Source organism: Convolutriloba macropyga, chromosome 10 (assembly GCF_964194025.1).
Source record: "Convolutriloba macropyga chromosome 10, txConMacr16.3, whole genome shotgun sequence".
In the NCBI taxonomy this organism is placed as follows: Eukaryota; Metazoa; Xenacoelomorpha; order Acoela; family Convolutidae; genus Convolutriloba; species Convolutriloba macropyga.
This window is the reverse complement of record NC_134477.1, coordinates 13437851-13463615: the sequence shown is the minus strand read 5'-3', so window position 1 is coordinate 13463615 and position 25765 is coordinate 13437851. Positions and strand designations below refer to the sequence as shown.

Genomic DNA, 25765 nt, shown 5'->3' with positions numbered 1-25765 from the left:
CCTCTTATATTTGGTAATGCATGCACTCGGTGAAACTGTTTAAATACCAGTTTGCTCCTTCAAAGACTACACTACGACTAACATCTAAAATATTTTTAAAACAATGATTTTTGCGGTAACTTCTCAGGGATAGCGCGTACGCAGTCCCACACTAATAAATTGTGCGTCCGAGTTTCAACACTTGGAAGAAATCGCAGAGGTCAACCTCCACGCAGTGCAATGTGGAGGCCTCGCCCTGGGCCACCCCTCTGCTTGATCAGGGGACGGCCGACGCCAGGTAAGTATGAAAAAATTGTAGTCCAAAAAATTGTCATATTCTGGATAGTCGATAGACCAAATTGGCTATGGTATCACATGAATCTTAGCTGTAAGTTTCGCGCAGAATGTTGCTCAAAACACTTTTGCGTTTCAAATGTGACATTCCTGTTGCTCTTTTTTGTTCTTTTGACCACCAATCAATTTCTTCACCCCCTTTTCGAGTTTCACAGTCATTTAGAGTCTGATCGGATTGTAAACTAAGTTATGAACAAGTTGTTTTACTTTGACTTATCAACTAAATGTTTAAATCTTACAACCACTGATTCGAAATATGCTCTAATGGTAAGTTACTCGACTATGGTGCATAAAACAGCGAATGGTTGGTTAAGTATTCACTGCGTGATGTCAAGTTAGACCAAACAACGAATTCGACAGCTGTGCAAGCTGATCAAAATTAATAGACAATTCTCAGTGCTGTAAAATTTGAAATCTTTCCTCTGTTCCAACTTTTCTTACATGAGTTTGCTTAACAAGTTCTTGGGCGCTGAGTTTACTGTCAGGTTTCGTAGAGTAAAATGGGTCACATTAGTAAGTGGCTCTCAGAAGCTTAGGATTACTGTAGTGGTGCGAGACAAAAAAGACTAATGGCGATGAAAAATACCATTGATTGATTTATGAGCGAACCATACGTCGACCGTTACTAGGTTGCTACAGGTAATTTGGGTAGGGAACATGCACTAATCCAATACGCACGCACACACATACAACACCAGATAGACAGACATGTAGACACACACACACACACACACACACACACACACACACACACACACACACACACACACACACACACACACACACACACACACACACACACATATAGACATAGTCAGACGCAGATACAGATAGTAAAGAGACACAAACAGCCACAGACGCAGACACATGCACATACTCAGACACAAACGTACACAAAAACACAGAGACAAAAACACATACAAAGACACACACGCAAATACAGAAACAGACATGCACACTCGCAACACAGACGCAAACACAGACACATACACAAGCAGACACAGATTCAGACACAAGCAGACATAGACACACACACAGACACAAACAAAGACTTAGGCACACACACAAACACACACACACACACACACACACACACATACACACACACACAGATACACACACAGACACACAGATACACACACATACACACAGATACAAACAACACACAAAACACAGACGCACAGACACATGCACATATCCAGAAAGAGACGCAGACACACACCTACACAAGCAGACACAAACAGACACAGAGAATCACAGACACGCACTCACACACAGATTCGAACACAGACTTAGACAAACACATATACAAACACAGACAAAACACCCACCCACATACACAGACACACACAAATAAATAAACCTACGGAGTTAAACGGACACACAAACACAGGCACACATACAGAGAGATGCAAAAAAACACATACACACAACTTAAGTACATAAACTCTTGCTCTCTCCTATATTCTTTCTCTCTCACACACACTTTCTTTCTTTCTCTCCTGCGCACACACCATGAGAAGATACCATATACCTGGAGTTATAGACGTAGATGTACGCAATCACCTCGACATTCATATTAAAAAGCGCACTCTACTTCTCTCTTGCTCTCTCTCTCTCTCTCACTCTCTGTCTCTCTCAGTCTCTCTCTCTCTGCTCTGTGTGTGTTTGTGTGTGTGTATGTGTCTGTCGCTCTCGCTCTCGCTCTATCTCTATCGTTATCTTTCCTTCTTTCTCTCTCTCTCTCTCTCTTTCTCTCTCTCTCTCTCTCTCTCTCTCTTTCTCTTCTCTCGTAGTATCTTCTTCTCTCAAAAATAGGCACACACAAATGTACACGCGCACAGCCCCTTTTCTTTTCAAAACGTTAGCCTAGAAAATGTTGCAGATAAGCTTCTTAGTTAAAACACCCATAATTGCACGAACACGTTTTGAATTTGCTCGTTCTTGAACCTAAGTATTATTTTGAGAAAAGTGTTAAAAAACGCAAAGAGTGCAGAATCATTACGACAGAACAAGAAACACCGAAACTTGATAGAATCGCAATTATGTACTCAAATTTAAATCACTTGAGGGATGCTAGATATCACGTTTGTGAAACTTGGAAAAACTCCATTGCAAACTAATTTTGTGTGGCAATTTTTTCAAAAAGCACCAACCATGAGTTAGTGCTTTCCAATGATTCGTATTATAGATTTTACTTTGTTACTCCCTCAAATCAAGATCACGTTTCGAATCTCTTGAACAGTTGTGCTGAAGTCGGGACAGTGCCACATCTAAGACGGCGGCAGGTGATGAAACCTCGGGTCAAGTTGGGCGAGTGAGCGAAGATGGAAAATGATCAGTGCCAACAGTGAGGACTTAATTGAGTTCAAGTAGTTTTGTTGGAAAAGGAAACGAGAACTATACTACATTTTAGTGATATGAGAACAGTGGCAGTTGGAACAGTGAGCGGCAGTTTGAATATGAACTGTGAACTGCATCAAAAAAGTGGATTATCATAATATCATGCGCTTTTCGATTAATCACCCATTTGGTGATTTAATTTTTTAAATTGCATATCCATTTATTTTCATGCCCAGCTGATTGAGATTTTTTATACTGTTCAGTCCATATACAGCCAAAAATTCATAATGTTCATAGTATTTACAGAATTGAAGCTCATAACGTTCATAGAAAATTCTGATTTTTGCTATGAATTTTGCTGTTAAATGTCTAAAAACAGTCATGATCAGAACTCTCGTTTATTGTGACTAAAAACGGAACAAGGATGTGCCTTGTCTTTTTGAACAAAAAATTGGGGTTTTATAGAAGCAATTGTGCAATTGGAAAAATTTCACTAAAGGTAACTCCGAGAGATTTTCATTTGATTTGTCCTTCCCATTAGATTTTCAATGGCTGGGTTTTCAAAAAGACTGATCTATAAAAACAGGAGAAAAATGAGAAATGGGAAATTAGATTATATCAGAGCCTCTGAATGTATTCACAAGAATAAATTTATTAATTTGGTGCCTGACTACAACGTCTCATGCCTATGCGCAAAAAAATTAAAACATTCAATAAATAAGCAATTAATTTTATAACAACTCAAACTTGTGATGCTTAAATTACTTACATCTCAATCTCAAAGTCTTTTGTACGTGTGTGTCTGTGTTTCCGTTTGTATGTGAGTGAGTCTGTTTTTGTGTTAGTGTGTGTCCGTGCGTGTGTGTGTGTGTGTTTGTGTGTGTGTGTGTGTTTGTGTGTTTGTGCTTCAGCGTGTTCGAGCATCAAAATTGAGTGGGTTAAGTATGTATACACCCAAAGGCCTAACTACCATCTAACTTGATATTTCACGTTTTTACCGTCATAAATTTTTCTTTTCAAAATAATTTTTTCATCATAATTTTCTTTTCAAAATTTTTTCATCATAATTTTTTTCTTTCCAAAAATTACAAAAATTATTGACAAAGTTTAGGGGTAAACTTTCAGTCCAATGAAAGCTTTTCGGAAGCACCTACCGCAAATTTCTTACACTCTCTAAGCACGCTCCGGAAAACCATGATGTTTTAGATTGGAGAGCTGAAATGATGGGGTGAGCAAAGATAATGGAAACAAGTTCTTGTTTTGAGTGAGTACCAAAGCTGATCAATAAATAAATTTTGTTGAATTTTGTATTATTAACTTGTAAAACGATCCATTCAAACGACTACTCAAACGACTGGAATGGGGTTGGCTTTGGTTGTGGATAGCTTAGGTTCTGGGGAAGCGGGGGAATAAAATCCTCTAATTACTCTTTCCGCCATGAATTTATGTCTCCTCAGCACTTCCGGTGAACTGAGAGACGGTTAAATGACAAAATACCCGATGCCAATTTACCCAATGTGCCAAAGTATACAATGCTATTATACCCAACTTACACCCTTTGATTTTTCGTTCAATAATCCGGTTACAAATTAGCACTCGAAATTACAAGCATGTTTTCTCCCAATTATGTTGATTGTTTAACCCCATGTTCGGTTGTGATAGTTTCATATGAAGTCCCACGGGCCGCTAATGCATGGCTATGGCCCGTACGGCATGACCAAATACACTAACTAAATATTATGCTGAATAATCGTTCTGATCGTTCTGATTTTGGGTATTTTGTCATTGGATATTTTGGCATTGGGTATTTTGTCCTGACACCTTGAGAGACTAGTGAATCTCTAACAGAACGCCAAATTTAGGCACTCAGTTTATTAGTTCGGCTTAGTCAGATATCTCATTCGGAGGAACGAAATCCCTCAGACGAAAAAACAATCAAGCAGAACTCGCATAAGAATAGAAACGAGTAACACAGCAGAACACAAGTAATTACTTGAAACATTGTTTGACGGTAAATAGTAAATAATTAAAACTGATTAATATTTGAAAATATTCATAATCTTTTCTGACAATTATTTGTCATAAATATCACAAATATTTGTTGACTCGAAAACTCATTAGAAAATCCATTTGATTACCACATGATATTGCGTGTCATTCTCTTCTCTTGGGGAGTGTTGTTGGTGTCTAGGAACTTTCCAAACACCCACTCGCAATCTGCACCATGAATTGCACCCATCCACTCTGGCCACCCTTCAGTTGAGGACCGGTGGTTCAGGTAGTACATGTATACCTGCAGCAATCAGGGAAATTAGGCGAGTTTCACAAGAAGATTTGAGAAGAAAATGTATTTAAATTTATATAAATTTATTTAAGCGATAATAATAGTAAATTTAAATTTAAATTTATAAAAATTGTTTTTAAGTAAGTTAGCATTGCTGTACAAACCAGACCGCAGAGAACAGCCACTTACTTTATAAGTCATCAAAAGGCAATTGTTGCAAGATTTTTAAAAATCCTAAAAAATTAAATGAAACTAAGTAGAATTCCGCAAAGCATAAGCAAAACAGGTTAACTGTTCAGATAAAAAACATTCCTCTCCATTCTTGAATGATTAAAAAAATGTAAATGGGAGGAGTAAAATAAAAAGAGAGATTGTATGTTTTTTCTACCAAATACAAAAACCAAACGAACCACTGACAGTTTAAGAGCAATAAAGTAACTCGTTGACCCACAGACTGAGTTCCTTTTCGGTACTTTGCGTACACGTTCAGAAAAAACATAAAATTGCATTATTAAATTTAAGCCGTAATCAAAAATTTCGTGCCCAAAATTTGGGGGTATCTATGAAAATTTTACGAAACACAATGGAATGAGATAAATTAGTATCTTATTGTAGGCATACAGAAATCACCCTAAACCACAAGAGGACACCAGTTTCTTTATACCCCCTGTAAGGAGTTCAGACCTATTTGAATACACAGAGGATCCGTAAAGTGAGTTTTCACATAATGGAGGGTTAAATTTTTGTGAGCGTTAGCTTCACTTCCGTTGTATTGTTAACATTTTTTGCAACTTTCGGTGGAATTTTGATCAATATGGCTCAAAATTTGATTAATATGTATACAAAAGTTTTGTTGGCTTTACATTAAAGGATAAAAAAGAGATGCTGAATTGTTTGAACCGACTCTTTTGGAACCGAATCTTGTTTGAACTGACTCTTTGTAGAGATTTGGCTAATTTTTTTAAAAAAAAAGTCAGCTTTTTGGTTCTTTTTCATTAAATAGGACATAAAAAATTCTTCCGTAGCCCACTTTGTCCAAACTCAATGGTAATGCAAGCATAAAAACTGCTGACACAATGAAAAAAATTTTCTGCAGAAGAGGCCTGTTTTTTCCTCAGTTTCCAAAAAAGTTTGATCAACAGTTTTTGAATCAACAAATGTTTGGCTTTTGCTTAAATTATTATTAGTCAATACGTATTTTCGACGAAACAATATTTTCGTTTGCTAAAATGTCTATTTCTTACTTTTTCGCAAAAAAAACAAGGGTTCTTACTGCAGCGCAGAGATAGAAAGGACAGTTCTGATCTCATCGTTGACTTATCTGACAAAAGAGCGTTCGGATTGTTTTTTGCTTCTGAACTTTTAGAAATCATTTTGCATTTTTTTCCAACCAGTTGCAAAAAAGTTTGTTGTCATGCAGGGGTTCAATTAACTAGAGACCACACTTTGTTCAAATGAAGACCACTGACGAGATATTAGGTTTTCTGAAAAAATTTAACAGTTTTAGTGGCTCTGACAACGTGTTTTCATAAATTCTTATTGCAAGCATTTGTTGTTCTTTTGTAGGTTTGTCACTGATTTAACTTAAACAAATTTCTGATTTGGCATTTAAGGAGCCATCAGCGAAACTATTTAATAGTTTCAGTTGATTCTTAACGGTTTTCCGCTAATATAACTTGATTACTATTATCCCTAATACACCATATTTTTGCCTCTTTAGTTTGCCTCTTTTTGTCAAAATAGCTTTTTGGCTATCACTTCCAACAATTATTTGTTTTTCCGGACAAGAAGCAAAAGCAAGACTAGTTTTGATCCAGTTATGAAACTTCCAGCGATCAAAAATTTAGTGATTTTGGTTTTTATGTTATTGGAAACCAAAAACTTTTTCAAATCAAAGATCAATTTTTGACAGATCAAAATGATAAGGAAAAAGCCAAAAAAATATATTAAAACTTCAGTTTAAAACTTACGGTTCTTTTGGTTTCAATTGCGTTTGTGTAAAATTGTTTGTGACCTTTTGAGTTCTGCCGCTTTTCGTTGTTATTTTGCAGTCTTTTAACTTAATCTCAATATTGAAAGCTCCTTTTGGCTTCTTAATCTGTTACATCATAATTTCAGGAGTACTTTTAACTAAAATTTTTTGCTTGTTATAACTGTTTAGAAAAGTTGGTTTTCAAAAATGAAAAATGTTTTTGTAGTCTCGTCAAAGAGAGAGGTCGCATTTTCTTTCACGTGGCCTCTCTCTTTCAAACGACGTGAATTTTCAAATGGTCACAGAATGATACAAAAATGGCAAGTCATATATCAGACAAAAGATATTAAAAATGTGCGCAATTGATTACGTCTAATCGTTTTTGTAAATATAGTTTGAATAGCCATTGTTTTCACGCATTTTTTTTTGTTTTTGCATTTTTAGTCGTATGACCTTCTGGATAATGACAGGTCTCAATGGCTGCCCAATGAAGCATATTGGAAGAACCTATTCAATTACTTCAGTTTATAACTAACAGCTCATTTTCATGGCTTCGAAATTATTTGTTGTCAAAAAGTATAAACACATTTGATAATTTTGCTATTTTTCGTCTTTTTTTAATTATTTATATTAAAGTTCGTTCCATTATCTTTTCTGCTGAAATGCAAGCCACTTTGTTTAATTTAGCTTTTATCTGATACTATTTTGACTTTGTTATAATTTTTAATACATAGACTTTCAGTTCTGGTCGTATTTAATGCTTTTTGGTCTCATTTGATTTTGTTGTTTGTCTTCTTTTTTTCTCGCTAATGGCAGGCATCATACGACCTCTAATTAGGCGTTATTATTTTTTTAGTGGTTTAAGCTTAAATTATTTTTTTAACGGACACACTAATTGTTTTTGAACGCTCTATGAACACTTAAAAATTTTTATTGCTCCTCATTTTGGTAGGCTCTTAAGTTACAAACGCGCATTAACGATTTTTATTTGTTGACTTTTTTTATTTTTTGATATTATATATTTGAAAACACCAATATTTCTTTGAGAAATTAAAAAATGAAAATGTTTTTCAACGAATGAACGATATTTTAGAGCTCTCAGTAAAATGACTTCTGTATCTCTGCGCAAAAGGTAACGATCGCCAAAAACGGACTAAAAAAGATAGGCCTGCTATATTTCCTAATGGCCGTTTAATTGGAGGGGTGGGGGAGGGGGAGTTGAAGAGAAGTATAATACTGTATTGAATCTGACCCTTTGTCTGCCTATGGCAGAGTAGAATTCTGCGAAGTGGTTACATGGACAAGCGAAGTTGTACTCCCCAGTGGCCTTGTCTATTGCCAGTCTGTTCTGCACCTGGTCATGCGGGTCTGTCCAATTCCTAAAAACAAGTAAACAAAAAAATGCCAAACTCCACGATAGAATTGTCACTATGGGTAATTGTGCACAAAATGAGCAGCAAATATTTAATAAAATTTTAAAAACATGCATTAAATGTAGATATTTTACCGTTAAGTGATATTTGTAACCCGAACCAAATGTCGGCAAACAGATTTTTTATGGTGAGAAAATTAAACATAGCCGGTAGATTGCCAGAAAATAGCCGCAATAGCTTCGTAGATCTGCAGTCTCAAAAAGATAGTATAAAAAACAGACCAAACTTTTTAAAATGCTATTACGTTGTATTTTGAAGAGCCCATTTTAGAGTTAGGAAGTCATTTTTCAGAATCAGATAAGTCACGTGACCAAAACATTAATCAGGCGATTGAACAAAAAATTGCCCAAATATGCATGGAAAACGATGGCTAGCCCGCAATTCAATTAAAATTGGATGAACGAACGAACAAGAAGCAAAAAATCTTGACGACGAAGTTAAAAAACATAGCACGACAAGTCTTGACATACAATTCAAAAAATTTTCATTGACTAAACAAAACACTAGACCTAAAACGGACTATGAGTGAACCGGGAAAATCATTTCAAAAAAATCAGATAAAAAACTAAAAAAAAACAGAAAATTAATGTCAAAATGCGGCTAGCGAGAACCACTAGCGAGGACTTTAAATTTGATTCTAACAAAAAATTAGGCCTAGAATGAACTACGAATGGATTGGAAAAACCAATTAGAAGAAAATCGATCCACAAAATTGAAAAAAAAACAGTAAAAACTAAAGTGAAATTGCCACGCGTGAACAAAAAACCACTTGCGAGAAAGCGAACTTTTGTTCAAACACCGTTTTCTCACCCTGTTAAAAATTTGAACGAACAAACTTCACGCCACAAAACCACTCGCATTTTCGCTCCTTTTGCTGTTTCGGCGTGACCAACTACTCCAACTTGACTTCAAAAATCATGAAAATGTGTGAACAGATGTTTAAAAAAAGGCAGCGCCCCAATACAATTCGAATTCTTTGAATTGTAAAATAACAGCAGTACAAGTCTTGACGCAATTCAAAAGATTTTTATTGACTAAGCAAAAGACTAGGCCTAGAATGGAGAAAAAATGCATTGTGAAAACCACTTTTAAAAAAATTGGATCAAAAAATGTGAAGCAGAATAGCTAAAATGAAAGTCAAATTGCCGCATGTGCACGAAAAACCACAATCACTAAATCGAATTGTTTTTTAAACACTTATTCTACTGTGAAGTTTCAGCGAAAAAAAATCACGCCTCAAAACCACTCGTTTTTTTGCTCCAATTCCTGCTTCTGCGTGACCGAAATCACTTGTCGAATTTGACTTCAAAAGTCATGAAATTAAATGAACAGATCTTAGGATGAAATACAGCACCCCAATACAATTTAAATTCTTTGAATTGTAAAAAACGAAGTGAGGGGCAAAAACAGCCCCAGCTATTGTTTCACTGCTATTAATAATCATTCCTGTCATCCTAGGCAGAGGGCAAATTAATTTTATCATTGAAGTATTGAGTAGCAATTATCAAGAAATTTGTCAAGTTCTTCCTTTTCTTTGGACTTCAGATCAATTTTTCTAAATAATTAAAGAAAACCTGGCAAAAATAGGGGAATGAATTTGTATGGACAGTTATCAAAAAACTTTGCTTCCAAGGCGATAGTTAAAGACAATTGACATACGCAAACAATGATCGAAGTTGGGAACAAGGCAAGCATGATTCTTAACTAATTAAGAAACCAAGCAATAACTGCAAAGCTCATAATTTACGATTGTTGTATGTTTGTCCTAATTTTCGTCGTTTTCAGGGAAAAAAAGTTTTGAGAAAAAACATTGTTTGCCGAACTGCTTTTTTTTCATTGTCTTCTTTTTTGAGCCCGAAACTTTTTCAATAATACTTGGCTAAATTTTTTGCAATCTTATCCTTATCAACAATTGGTACATTTTTTGTGAACTGAAAATTTTTGCTTCTTTAAAACGTACCATTAAAGTTGATATTTAAGAATGAATTATAACCTTTATCATTTAAATGTGAATTTTGGTATTTGATTTGTTAACACTTCTTGGGACTTTAATTTATATGTCTTTTATAGCTTCTTTTTTGACAAATGAATAAAAAAAACATGAAGCAATCAGCAGATCGAAACGGTCTAAATTTGATTCAAATCACTCCTATTACAAAGTTTCTATAAGAATACTAAAAATGTTGCCCTCTTTTATGAGCAATAATTCTATAATTAACGAAATTGAGAGATTGCTTGTAAGTTCTGACGTCAGTCTGGTTCACCCATCATACAACTTTTTGTGATTTCATACTAGGTCAGATATGATTCTCAGTAATCATGCTAGCTGATATATGATGTGAATGGCACAAAAATCTGATTACAGGGAAATTTTTTTTGCCAAAAAAACTATAGCCTACATATAGGGTAAAACTTTAAAAAATCTCTTGGAAAGCATACAAGGTCATGTATGACACGTAAAACAATGAGTGGTGCCACCAATTTTGGTATAATGTAGTGTGTATAATCAAGTCGGAGGGGGTTTAAGTTTAATATATCGTATATCCGGTGTTGTAATTCGGTTTTGTATTTCGTTTAATAAATACAAATTTACTACAAAGATGTTTTCTAAAATATTTGTACCCTGATTTATTTTTTTTTATTGCTATCTTGTAAGAATCTTGAAAATTTTGAATCATATTGCAAAATTCTTGCAAGATTTGAATCCGTTCATAACTAGGCACCTTATTTTGACAGATTTTTGTCTGATCATAGTCGCACAATTTCGAATAGTCGCACCGTCGAATCATAGTCGCCAAATTTTGCGTGGCCTAGTCGAAAAATGAACGCGTTCTTTCGAAATATTTCGCACTAATTCGCAGTAATTCCCAAAAATTCGAATCATGGCCAAATTTTTGTCTGAATCGTCTGATCTTGGACAATATTTGTCTGGATCACCTGGCTCATACTTCCACCACCTCAACCCGGTATACATACAACTTTTGACAATTCGGGTGCACTAAAACAATTATTTTGGCTTCTATGCCTATTTAAGATTGCATACCTAGCGACTTCAATTTCTACATTTGTTCCAAAGCTGCAGATACAGGGCAATTAATCACCTTTTACTTTGTTGATTTGTCAAGCTTATAGATCAACCACCCTAATTTGCTATCTCGATAAACAAAAAATTTGTAGAAAGAAATAATAAGAATGATGTTTTGAAATTAAGAAACTGGTGACATTTTGTAAAACTTCAGTATTGAATCGATTGGGGGCATTTTTCTGTTTTCATAAATCACATTACTTGATTTCTCTGTGGAGCCCTGAAATTAAGCTGTTATTTTTTATAGTTTCATTTACAAATTAGGCAATGCAGTTATTCCAAGAAATCAATCAATATATTACATAGCAAGTTCACCTTTTCTTGCCCTATTAATTTCGAAAAATATCTACATTCTACATAAGATTATTAGCAGATAAACGTTATTTTCCAAAAAAAAACGAGATGTTGGAATATAGCTGTTCTAGTTTGACTATGATTGTTCTACTTAGTAACCGGACTCTGGAAATCTCGTAAAATGTTATCACTGCCGGCATCAAGAGACATAACTTAGTTATAACCCTGATCATTACTATCTAAATACCTACCTGTACACAAACTTGATAGCATCACGCGTCTTTTTGTCCTTGAAGTTGAAGATAGTGTCAAGGGATTCCTCATATTGCACGCTGGTCAAAAGGTTGCTGGATCTGAAATCAACAAACGAAACCGAGTTTATAAAAGTCTGGCGTCTCATGAAGTTTCGTTATTTTCATAAGCAGATAAAATTTATTGCTAGTAATTGAAGCGCTAAGATTATAAAAAGAAACCCTCATTGCCGATTTTGTTTAAATAGCATTTGACCTCAATATGAGATAATTACTCAATGCCACCAACAATCAGAAATCAAAATATAGCTTTCTGCAAAAAAGTAATGATGCAACGGTTAAAAATTGAAAAAAAGATTGTAAATAGCCTTTTTTTGCGGGGCATAGGATATTAGGCAAAAGCTCGATTAGGCAAAACTAATCTTTGTAGCCGTTAGACAAAAAATCTCAACTAACTGTTTTGTGGTGTGGAAATTGGGCGAAAATCAACTATAACATTTTAGGACGGTACTTCAAAATCCACATGACGCTATAAAGAACTCAAGTGTCCCTAACAATCGTCTTACCATGAACATGAGTTAAAGAAATTTATGTATTTTTTTTTAATTTTTGCACCCTTCGGACGTATACAAGAAGACGTTTTTGTTATAAAATTTCTACGGAAAGAGCAAAAATTATTTTATTCCTAATAGTTTAAAGATATATGACCCTGGTAAATTCGAGAAAAATGTTGGCATATCTGTAGGATAAAACTAAACTGAAATGCTGCAAGTTTACAATATTAGAGCATTTTTCTGTGTTTTTGTATGCTATTATCAAGTTAAGACAATTATTAGGGACACTTGAGTACTTTGTAGCATCCAAGTGGATTTTAAAGTAACGCCTTTAAGAGTTTTATTTGATTTTCAACTAATTTCTAGAGAAATTTAGTGGAAAAATTTTGCTCAATTGCTACAAAAATTGGCTTTGCTTAATCAAACTTTCGCCCAATATCCCATTCCCCGTCTCAGCTGAACATTTTTGACGCCATTTTTTGTGTAAGAGTGCTTCAATTGACTCAAATCATGATTTGGCGACCTTAAGGGTAATTACTTTTAACGAATATCTAACTTATAGAGAAAAGATATACGTAAATGCAAATCTGTAAATGATCTTTATAATCCGAAGCTAGTATTTCGACTGACTTTTATTCAATAGTTTACCAATTAAGTTTTCAACTATTTATGTCGGTCTGGTACTTTGTTTAAATATAAAGAGAGAACAGTGACAAATATGTATACTTCCTAAAACAGCTATTTGCCAACCAAGCAGAAAAAGTTGTCGAAATTTTTGTTTTCATTTTTACGCCCCTTTTCACGTGAAGCCCACGTCTATTCTGTTCAAGAGTTGTTGACCTTTTTCGAGGTTTTTCAAAAAAAACTATTTATTGCAAATCAACCCACAAAGCTTTTCAGTGTCTTTGTCATGTGTTTTACGGGCTCTTTTTTTCTGTTTTGAAGAAAATATCTTTAAAACTAATAAAAAGCAACTGTAGGAATATAAATTGGGTAATGGAAGGAAATTGAGGTGCCTTTAACATCTGTTTCCTGATATTTAATTATTTGAAGCTAAGATCTATTGACATCAAACTCAGACACTCAAGAAAGTCGGATGCACCGTTTTCAAAACCAGTCGCAAAGACTTTCTCTGACAATGATCAATTCGGTTAGCTAAATTAATAGCTAATGATTACATTTTTAAAATTAAAAATGTGTTACAAATGATTCAGAGTAACTATATGTAGTGCAATTTCACTTTTTTGATTTTCATTCAACCAGAGTATGGTTTCAAAATGTTAGAAATGTTTTAAAAACTATCTTAGTTGATATTCAGCTCAGTTACTTCCATCAAAATAACAAAATTCAGATCAATTTAAGTTAGTTTGGGAAAACATTTTTTTGTTTTGCAATGTTTACTAAACTCAAAATCAAATTAAAATTTCAATTCTTTTCATCCTCTCTTTAATTGATATTTATTACGACTCGAAGAGGAGTATTGGAGAAGTCCTTTTTTTTAATCAATTTTATTGGAGTGATTTTTGAAACGGGAAATGAAACGCGTGAAAAAATTTGGAGTGATTTTGATGCTGAACAAAAGTGAAAAGCGGAGCGAAAAGAGAGTGGTTTTTGTTCATACCGCTGATTTTGAGAGAACGAAAAATTGATGTGTGAAAAAATTTTCTCTAAGCGAGCAAAATATTTTTGTTCACGTGCGGCATTTTAAAGCAGTTTTTTTCATTTATTTTGGTTAAGAGGTTTGGTTATGATTTTATTTTAAATTTAGCCTCGTTTCGGTAGTGGTTTGAAAGTTTCTGGAAATTCATTTGATTTTTATGATAATTTGGAGGTTTTTAATGTATGTATTTTGCTGATTTTCGGGCTAATTTTTGCGTTTTTTTGACGATTATTTTGTTTCACTGGCTCAAATGGGTATTTAAGAAACCCCTTCTACTTGAGAAAATTTATGATAACAATTGGTTGCAGTTTTGAGGGCAAGAATCATTTTTTGTTGAGAAATATGACAAAAAAATGGCGAAAATTGGAACTATTTTTCTTAATTTTTTGCAGTTTTTGTTTTTTTTTCTGTTTTTAGCTAATTTTCTTTGCCTATTATGACTTGCCTATTGTTTTTTGAGCATCTGGATGCCCTATTGGCTGAAGGGAATTTTTCTTTGGATTTATATGTTTGAAATATTAAAAAATTTAGTAACTTTTTCCAATTTTTCAGTGAAAGTTGTTTTTAAGAGCTGTTTTTTTCATAATTTAGCCTAAAGTATTTTTTTCAAAATTCACATAAGTGGTTGTTTAGTACTAGTTTCTTTGATGAAGTTATTTTGGCAGAGATCGTTCTTTCGGGATCTCAATTTATAACAAAATTTGACCAGATTTTTTATCATATTTTAACAGATTTGATTTTATTGTTTTTACTTTTTTGTTTCATGAATTTGTTTCAAGATAATCATAAATTAGTGGAGGCACGTTTTGTTTGATGTTTAGTTGGATGGCGTTTAAATGGATTTTCACTTCGAGTCGTTTCCGGAATTCTTCCGGCTATGTTATATATTTTCAGAAAGAATATTTTAGGTTTCAAGAACACCAGAGCATAGATATGCAAATTTTTTGTATGAAAAAAACTGAGCATGACTTTAGAATAAAAATCAAAATTACTGAAAATCTTTTTCTAGTTTACTTAAATTTTGTTACTGCTGGAATTTTCGTAATGACACAATTGGATTAACATAGAGGCTCTTTCCTCAAGTTTTATTTTCACTGATCTCTTTTTCTGAATCCATAGCATATTCCTATGATCAAAAAGCCGAATACTTATTTGTGAATACTTTTGGTAATTAAAATATCGTAAGCGAGCTGAGTGAAAGAATGATCGGAGAAGTGCAGGAATTAGCCAGAACTTGACGGAATACATAAATTTGAATTTGACTGAAATTTTGGTCGGAACTATGTCGGAAGTAACATTATTTATATATGCCTTCAAAGCAAAGCTATTTTTTCAAAGCTATTTTAAAAAGATGTGAATTTTTCATGAAATCCTTCAAAATGATTATGAAATTGCAAAAATCAGCAGTTTGATTGCCTGTTAATGGAAGTTTTAGAAATATAAAAACACTATTTTTAAGTAATATTTCCTCATTTCAACGATGACGTTATACCAGAGAGTTCGAGAATATAAAAGTGCTTTTTTAATTCACAATTATTGGAAAGATGTACGGAATAAAAAATATCATACAAGAGGGAAAACATTGATTTCATTTTATGTACTATCTTTAAATATTATTTAACTCACATGCTGATGGTTGGGTTCTTAGGGTTCCCAAAATTGATCAAAAATATTTTTGAATTGATTATATATTTAACTAACGTAATCAATACACAAAATATCTTCAATATCCAAATCATTTCAAATATTCTCCGGTCAACTTCCAATCACTTGCTGCATTTTTCCGTGAACAAAAACATGTTATCGTCTACTATCAAAAGTTTCTCAGCGGTTCAAATAAATTGTTCAAGCTTCAAATCAAACTATACACTACTCCATTTCGAATAAACAAGGCATTCGCCGCACAGTTGTGTACAACACTGTGAAAATCGGCAGATTGGTGAACTAACGTATTTTTTCAGAACTAAAGCAGTGTAGAATGATCTCTACTAACTTCGTCATCAATTCTTTTATTAAAATTAATATGAACATCATTCATTTAAAAGCTAGCTAGATGTATTTGCAGGCGGCATCCCGTCCTTTTAGTATTAATAAAGTGTATGCAAGTAAAGTTTAATAAAAGTATGCAAATATTGATCACACGAAGCAGCATTTGTCATAACAACTCACTGTGCAGGTGATTCTTGTCTAGAACACAATTTAGATGGAATTTCAAATCACGTAAAACCAAAATAATTCTTAAATGAGAGGTACACGTTTGAAAAGACAGTGCTCGGCCAAACTTAATAATCGATACTTCTTAACTTCCAGTCAATTAGGCTTCGGATGCAATTGTTGCTTTATTTGCATCTTTGCATGCTGGAAAAGGGTCTAGGAAATAAACCCCCACGGAAATAAACCCCCATTTTAAAATCGAACATCGATCGTGATAATTTGTTAGGTTGTGATAGTTTCATATCAAGTCCACGGGCCGCTGAGGCATGGCCATGGCCCGCGAGGCATGGCCAAACGCGCTGAATGCGAAGTTCTTTAATGGTAAAGTGGTTTTTTTCCGTGGGGTTTTTTCCGCAACCGGCTGGAAAGTACCGTCGCTCCCGCCCCTGAAGCCGATGCCATCTAATGTATTCTTTAAACTCTAAAACTCTCGTTTGAAATCACAAGATTTTCTCCTGTTATTAAAAACACAATTTTGTCAACATTCCTCGTGTGATGACCAATTACACGATTGTTCGAGTGAATGAGAGCGTATGAGCGAAATCAGCAATATTTTATAGGCAAATTTTTCTACATTCTTTTGTAGTTGTTATCTTGAAAACTCATTAAACGAATACGAAAAGGATAATTTTTTTGAACGCTTAGTCCGGTTTAAGTGATGAAACCCAGTTAACATCACCCTAGATTTGACGTGACCGGTTTTCTGACCCTTGTCTTTGTGTATGAGGCATTAAAGATTTCCCAGCAAAACAATTGGATTGATTCAAGTTGAATAAGAACATTAAAAAATGATCGCCAAAATAAACCACCCATTACAATTGTTTTTCGTCACATTTGAGTTAAAATAATAATAATAATAATAATAATAATAATAATAATAATATTAATAAAAAAATAATAATAATAAAAATAATAATAATAATAACAATAACTATATTGAATTTCACTAAGCTTGGTTTCACCAAGCTTAGTAAGTCCATAACGGGGCTTTAGTTTGATTTGTAATTAAAATTCTTCTTCGCTAAATCAAATAGATATTGTTTGAAATCTCTTTTGAATTTGACAGGGTTATTGAATATGGGTTATAGTTGGGAAAGTCAAGCGCCAGTGACATCGAATTGTTGAAGTTTGTAGCTCCCTAGAAAAAATTAGATCGGCAACGCTGCCGATTACATTCGTTTGAGTATAAAAATATTCTCTCGTTTGATCGTGTTTTCGGATGTCCACTCCTTATTTGCCAAAATTGCTCTGCCTCAAGTCGAAACTTTCTTGTCGAAATTCGGTTTAAAACTAAGAGATCCAAAAAGACATATTGATTTGTGATCGGAAGTAATTTTACTGATCGAAGACAATCATTGTAGTCTTTATCAGTAAAATGACTGTTTGATTGTATCCGTTTTACACTTTTTCAGAAGCCATTTGCCTGATGATAGTTTTACTGGTATACCAAACATTTGATCCATAAAGTTTTGACTAGTTGCTTTTGACTGACAATTTTGTTTCACTTGGAATTGTTCTCTTTAGATAAGCAAGCTTCTGATTTGCTTTTAGTAGAACAAAAATTAAGTGATAATCCCATGATAAGTTTTCTGAAAAATATATGCCCAAATCTTTGAGGTGTGTTTCCTGCGAGATGGTTCCATTGCTGGGAAGACGCAAAATTTGCTTCTTTTGACTTTCACGTAATGAAAATTGCACGTTTCCAAACTTATCGAAATTGAAATTTAGCCAATTCTCTTTGCTCCAAACAATAGCATTTTTATATCTCTTTCCAGCTGTATTTTATTGTCTACGGTGCTAACGATTTTTGTGTCATCCGTGTATAAATAGCCCTCATTGACAATTATTTCGGGTAGGCCATATATAAACGGAAAAAAGAAACACTTTAAGGATTGACCGTTGAGGTCCACCGGTGGTGATTGGTCAAAAGTTCAATTTTCCGCAAGATACTATAACTCTCTGCTGTCGATCAAATAAAAATAACGCAAAAAATCTGAAGAAAGCACTGTCAAATCCCTTGTCGACATAATTTGTATGATATTATAATTGATTATAGTATTTATAATATTAAAATATGATATTATAATTGATGGTATCGAAGGCCTTTGCTATGTCTAGATACACTGTCATTGACATTTTCTTTGCTTCAAGTAACTCCTACAACCCTGTTGCATTAGAGAAGTAATTGAGTGATTATTGAACGATTTTTCCTAAAACCATGTTGATCTACGCAAAGCTTTTGTTGCAGAAAGTTCGAAAACTGTTTTTACACCGTACGCTCAAATAGCAGTGACAAGGAGCTAAGCATGGCAATCGGTCGTTAGTTCTTGATATCTGATTTGCTACTGCTTTTCAAATGGTTCATACATTAAAGTTATACAATTAAAGGTAAAAATTCCTTAAAATGATGTGACCCTTGTTTTTGGGTTGTACGAAATAAAAAACATAGCATGACAAGTCCTGACGTACAATTCAGAGAATTTTCATTGACTAAACAGAAAACTAGACCAAGAACGGACTATTAATGGATTTGGAAAACCATTTAGAAAAAATCCGATCCAAAAAAATGAAAAAAACTGTAAAAATCAAAGTGAAATTACCGCATGTGAACAAAAAAAACCACTAGCGAGAAAGCGAAATTTTAATCAAACACCGTTTTCTCACTCTACTTTAAATTTGAGAGCAAAAAAAATTTCACGCCTCAAAACCACTCTCTTTTTCGCTCCACTTCCTGTTTCGGCGTGACCAAAATCACAACTCCAATTTGACTTCAAAAATCATGAAAATGTGCGAACAGATCTTAAAAAAAACATAGCCGGAAGCATTCCGGGAACAAATCGATGGAAAAAAATGCCCATAATTATGACAAAACAACTAGAACAACAATTGTGCAGTCTAAACCTTCACGAATGCATTAGGAAAATAAGGAAGATTACAAACGGCATTCAAAAACAAATTGAACAAAAAAACTAGAAATACTTAATTAGTTTTTCTAATAGTACAAGGAAACAAAAAGCCGAACAACGTTCTTTTGAAATTAGAGCAATGAAAATCTCGCAAAACAATGGCAAGTAATAATAGGCTAAAAACTTGTCTCTGAGATAAAAAAAAAAAGAAAAAATGCAAAAAATTAAGAAAAATGGTTTCAAATTTCTCTATTGTACTGTCAATTTTCCCAAGAAAAAATGATTTATAAAAAAGTAACTTTGGTCAATTGGTATCTGAAAATTGCTTAAGTAACAAGCCTCTATTCAAATCCCACTTAAAGCAGTAAAACAAAAGACAGGCAAAAAATAATTAAATTTTGTCTAAAAATCAGCAATACTGATCAAAAACATCGAAATTAGCATTAAACTCAAATTAACTACTTAAAACCTTCAATTCCTATAACAACAAGCCCCAATACTAATACAATATTAAATTCAAACCTCATAACCATCAAAAGTTGCAAAAAAACTGCTTTTAAAAGCCGCACGTGAACAAAAAATTTCGCTCCCTTTTGAGAAAAATTTTTCACACTTAAATTTTTCGCTATCTCAAAAACAGCGGTTTGAACAAAAACCACTCTATTTTCGCTCCGCTCTTTACTTTTTTCAGCACCAAAATCACTCCAAATTTTTTCACTTGTTTCATTTCCCGCTTCAAAAATCACTCCAATAAATTTGATTAGAGAAAAGGACTTCTCCAATACTCCTCTTCGAGTCGTAAAAAGACAGCGCCCCAATACAATTCAAATTCTTTGAATTGTACAAAAGAAAATTGCGTTCCTGAGGTCAAGTTGGAACGATCGAGAAAATATATGTGCTTTTCTCATGATTTATCGTCTAATTCACACGAAAACTCTTGTAGCTAATACCGAGAAAATTGTTTGAGTTTACAGAAAAGTTTAAAGTGAACGCCCACTTTTATCGAGGACATTTACTCAAAAATGTCAGCATTTGAGGCCAATGTTCTAAAGTTGTAGTTGGTGAGTGGACAACACCCGGGTCGAGGTTTGGCGGTGAATTTTCGTAAGAAATGCGGTTAAATGCGGTGAAAAAAAATTTTCAACGCGTATTTCTTACATCTTTTTGCAGTGAATACGGTGAATCGCGGTGAATTATTTTTTATTTTCACCGCGTTCTCAGTATTCTTACAAAAAAGGATCATCCAAACACGGGTTCGAACCTCTGACCTCCTGCATGCCTTCATCTGCTTTGTCCACTGCGCCAACTGTCACTTACGTATTGAAATTTCTTGTGAATTTAAATTAGGTTGAGTAAACTTTGGAAATCATATGCGTTGACTTTTTGTAAGAAATGCGATGAATTTCGCGGTGATTTTTTGTAAGAAATGCGGTGAAATGTGGCTAATTATTTTTTTTCACCGCATTCACCGCTTTCACCGCATATCTTACATTAATTTGCCACAAAATTCGACGCGGTGAATATTTGTAAGAAATGAGGTGAATTTTGCCGTGAATTTTTGTAAGAAAAGCGGTGAAATGTGGTGAAATACTTATTTTCCCCGCATTCACCGCCATCATCGCATTTCTTACAAAAATTCACCGCATTCATCGCATTTCTTACAAAAATTTACCCAAAAACCTCACCCGGGCAGTGACTAGAGACTGTAGAAGAACAGTTCAATTTTGCATCAAAATGAAGTCTTCTCTGTCAAATTTTGGGAGCGCGAACAAAGACAATAAGCCATTCAAAGATTGTTAAGGTCGACTGATAATAAATATGCTAAAAAAAAAACAGAACTGCGACCTTTGACCTGGGATTGGATTTTGGTTCGGTTATAGAACTAGAATTCTTAGCTAAACAATTTTATTTAACGAAATCCAAGACCCAAAAAAAACCAAACGAATCAAAAACAGTGCTTTGAAAAAAGAAAGTAGGTTATGCCAAAAAAATTCTCCACTAAATTTTAAAGAATTAGAAAATTTTTGTTCGTATTTTAACCACCGAAAATAATAATCACAACCCCAGTCGAAAATTAAATGGCTATCTTGTAATATTCTGGCAGATTCCACCAGAATCTTGCAAGATAACCAATTTTTTCTGCCAGAATCTTGGAAGACAACCATTTTCTGCCAGAACATTGCAAGATAAACATTTTTCTACCGGATTCTTAAGTTTATTAACTTTCCTGCCAAAATCTTGCAAGGCATACGTTTTTCTGTTTGAATCATACAAGATAAGGTATTTTACAAGCTAAGTGTCCGATGTAGTTTTGTATTTTTCGCCAGATTAATAAAAACAATCAAATACCGACTGAAAATGTGAAAAAAGATTAGAAGCAATTTTGCTTTGATAACAGCTTTTAAATCGATAGCAGCTTTCATCACAAAAAATGAAAATCGCACATTGTTACTCTTTAGGCGGTAGTAGAAATTTATTTCAAGTTTAAGTAATCAAACAGTTTCTTTTTGTTTATTGAGAGCTGATCTATTGAATTTGAAAAAAATTTGAAAAAAAATTTGAAAAGAATTTGATCAAAAAATAATGCTAAAGAAAATTATTAAAACTCGCAGCTCGACCGGCGAACTCTGTTTTTCTCGCAAGAATCTTGCAAGAGAAACATTTTTCTGGCAGATCTTGCAAGACAACCATTTTCCGTCAGATCTTGCAAGATAACAATTGTTCTGGCCTAACTTGCAAGATAACCATTTGTAACTCAGATCTTGCAAGATGACAATTTTTGTGACAGAAATTGCAAAATAGCCATTTCATAAAAAACAAGCCAGAGTCTTCTAAAATAACAATTTCTCTAACTGAGACTAATATTTTTGACAATTTTAATAAATTTAGCTCGATTTTGAAAATCAGGTCGATTTTGAATTTTAGTATGATGGATCTTAATTGTGGTCATTTTTTTGTTCCGTTTTACAGAATCTTTTTGAATTGCAGAGTTTTGATGAAACGAACATAAATAAAGATAGGCACCAAAAGAACGTGGATGTGATTTTCAAAACAGTTGCCTGCGGAATCTAGGTAAAAATATAGTTTAAACGCAGTTATGAGACATTTTTCATCTTAACAACAATTTTTTCTCTAATTAAAGCGATTAGATAGCTGGGACAGTAACAACGACGACAGTAACCTCAAAAGACCAATTTAATTATTTATTTTTAATTTATTTACTCTTTTAATTTATTTAACCAAACCATTAGAAGACTAAAGTTTGCAATTAATGATGACAGTGAATAGTTTCAGTTTCTACTGCGTGAAAATTTGCGAGTTGATTTTGGTCGAATTGATGAATCTTTATGGCTCCAGAAATCTGATATCGTTAAACAATAGGTAGGTAATAATTTGCAAAACGTAGGGAAATTTGGGCAGCTTTGTAAATGCTATTTATAAATTTGTGTGCTTTTGAGAACATCAGTATGACGTTTATTAGCCCAAGCTTAATTGATGGACCCAAAATGGCCCTTATCAAACGCAATTGGATCACTGACCGACATGGGTTCTAGATCTAGTTTTGTGCCGGACAGGAAGGTCTTTCATAAAGGCCAGCAGACGAAAAAAAATGTCCCAACATGAATGTTCTATGATCAGACCGAGCATCATGTCCGCGAGCGACACAAGAGGATTTAACTCTAACGGCTTAGGTCGCGCAACCTTTTGCGCGACTATTTGATAGCATTATTCACGCTAAAGGGGTGGGTTATTTACGCTGATTGTTCCACGCGCTTAAACTCAACTTTTTTGGAGGGCGATTTGTGCGCAATACGAACCGAGAAGAGTCAAGATTGGTTGTAAAGTTTTGGCGCAATATTAAAAAAACATTTATTTGAAATTACGATTATAACTTTCTTTTCGTTTTAATTTGTACAAAATTAGATGACCTTGAAAAAAGTGCATGGAAATTTATGTAATATTTAATATGAATATTAAATGTTAAAAAATTTAAAGTTAGAAATGCGCACAAAAAGGTAAACCTATGTACTACAAACAATCTTCTACAAACTACAAACACAAACAAGTTTCCAGATCCGACCAAATTTGCCAAATTTGATTGGACAATTTGTTGATGCAATTCTAACCGGACATTGAAATATGGTCTGTAGTAGAGTAGCCAGAAACTGCCCTCATTGCTAGTTGAGCCTATCATCAGAGGCACTTTTTTGAAGTTTCCAGTCCTCAGAAGTGTTAGTGGATCCATGGGAATTAGTTTGTTGTCAACTATTGGGGCAACTGGAAAGTCAAGCCACCTGAAACGTGACAAAAAGCATTGAGAATATTAGAAGACTGCTCGTCCAGGTATCGAATTATTGATAGAGTGACACGAGGTCGTAGGCCGAGTGAAACCACTTAGACCAATTTTCTTAGTTTAGAAGCGCTCGCAATTTTGGAGCCCAATTTTCGTTCCAAACTCTTATTGGGCAGTTACACTGAACACTTGGGTCATTGCAACCAGGCTAAATTGGAAAATCGGTACATCCAGACCGTCCCAGATGGAACCTTTTCATTTCCCGATTGTCACAGAATAAACGCGCTTTTGACCAGGTTTCCGTCAATTAAAAAACTGTCTGTGTTTGTGCTGGTTTCGATATAGACTTAGGTCCAGCTTCTTACACTCATATCTGGACCTCTACGAGCTCCAAATTTACAAATTTAAAACAGTGTCTCTTAGGTAAAGAGCTTTGATGATTGGCCCCCACGCGCTCGGGCGATTGAAAATTATTGCGTTTTCCGAAAGTTCAAAGTAGGCTATGTGCAAACTATCATAAACAGTATGTACTCATGGCTAGACTTCTGTACGTTCAGATTCAGACATTTGCAATTCCCATCTTTCTCAGCGCCTAAGACTCATACATGTTAATAGGTCGGGCCACCTCTTGTTTTTTTCCAACAACACAAAAAATTTCTGATCGGTCATTATTGCGTTCGCCGAAAGTTTAGTGGGGGAAAAACCATATGCTAAGCTGGGTTTTGCTCCGTCAATTTTGGCCGATACATATAATAATCAAACCGAGTTGTGAGTGGCATCATTAAAATTCTAGTTAAAAAAAGACAAAAAAACAGCAAAGCGATAAAAGGCGCTTATGTTTTTTAAGCAGTTAATTTCAAAGTCATTAAAACAATTGGGTACCAACTAAAATAAATAACCAAGTTCATTTATACTTCCAGAGTAAGCCATTGAGACCTGTCAGTATCCGGAATATGCATCAAAGCCAAAAAACCATTACTCAAAACATATAACTGCAAAGAGCACTAATCTTTGTTTCACTGCATTAAACATGAGATCTCTCATTGCTGAGACGAATTTACAAGTTGAAAGAAATAAAATAAGAAGCGGCAAATTTCAAAGCACCTAATGCATTGAAAAGAGATTTAATTATAAGTCACAACATGACCTTTCAATTAAAAAGCACTTGATATATTAGCTTTTAAATCTATTTGTACTGGTCATTGCTGCAACTTGACCTATAGAAATTCACAGTTACAACGAATGCAGGCCGAACTCAATTTTTCAAGGCTGAACAATTTTACTTAAAACCAACTTTTTTTAAGTCATAAAGACAAAGAGCTTTGCAATGAAATTACAGTACATGTCAATTGTGCATCAAATGCACATAAATGAGAACTGTCAATAACTGAGCCTCGATTTTAAATCATTCGGATCTGCATTTAATGAAAAACAACAAAGGCAAAAACATTTAAGAAAAAAAGTGCCCCAATACAAAAGGAACCAATTTTGGATTGAAAAAATCCACCAATAGACCCTAGCTAACCTTGCTATTGCAAATTGCCAATTGTGATCGTTTCAATTGTCAGCAAAAAATAATTTGATTTAAAAACCAGTATCTAAATAGTGTCTAAATCAGACTATTATTAAAGAATTATGTATACCTTTCAGTTAAAATAGCAAAAAAACGCGCAAAATTTTAATTCAAGAACACTCTCATAGGCATTAAAAGTAAAAGTAAACGTTTGTTTTTTTTAGAAAAATTTAAACAAAGGGGGCTAAAGAGGCATACTTGGTAACATTTTTAATGAAAAGGCTCATAATTAAAGAAATATCAAAACTTTTAGCCAAAAAGTTGAATCAAGAGGTTAAACAACCTTCCGACAATCTTTGAATATAAAACCAAAATTACAACAATTTCGTGTACAATTTTTTGACATAGTTTTGAAGAAAAAGTGACTGAGTTTTAAACAGAAATTTTGAAAATTTGAACAAATTAATGGAAATCAGTCAAAAGGTCACCAAAGTTTCAACATCGATAACTTCGTTGACAAATTGAAAGCACGAATTTCAAAAAAATTGTTTTATAAAATATTCTACGCTTAATCCAACTCCTATTGAAGTCACTCACAACTCTCTACAATGAATATATCGATCGGTTAA

The 25765-nt window shown here is 33.9% G+C and overlaps 1 protein-coding gene and 1 non-coding gene across 4 annotated transcripts in view; both read right to left on the bottom strand.

Moving 5' to 3' along the window:
- LOC142348644 (acetylcholinesterase-like) overlaps window positions 1–25765 on the bottom strand; it is a 53785-nt gene that overhangs the window by 1194 nt on the left and 26826 nt on the right. For 2 of the 3 annotated variants that reach the window (XM_075400068.1, XM_075400070.1), the window contains 5 exons: window positions 23457–23624; window positions 16379–16396; window positions 11996–12097; window positions 8185–8311; window positions 4815–4969 (listed from right to left, as the gene is read on the bottom strand). In XM_075400068.1, coding sequence (XP_075256183.1) covers window positions 4815–4969; window positions 8185–8311; window positions 11996–12097; window positions 16379–16396; window positions 23457–23624 — 570 coding nt within the window. The remainder of the gene's footprint in view (window positions 1–4814; window positions 4970–8184; window positions 8312–11995; window positions 12098–16378; window positions 16397–23456; window positions 23625–25765) is intronic. The other variant, XM_075400069.1, reaches the window with a different exon arrangement.
- Window positions 125–285, bottom strand: LOC142348863 (U1 spliceosomal RNA). The gene has a single exon (XR_012760793.1). It is a non-coding gene; the product is annotated as a U1 spliceosomal RNA (small nuclear RNA).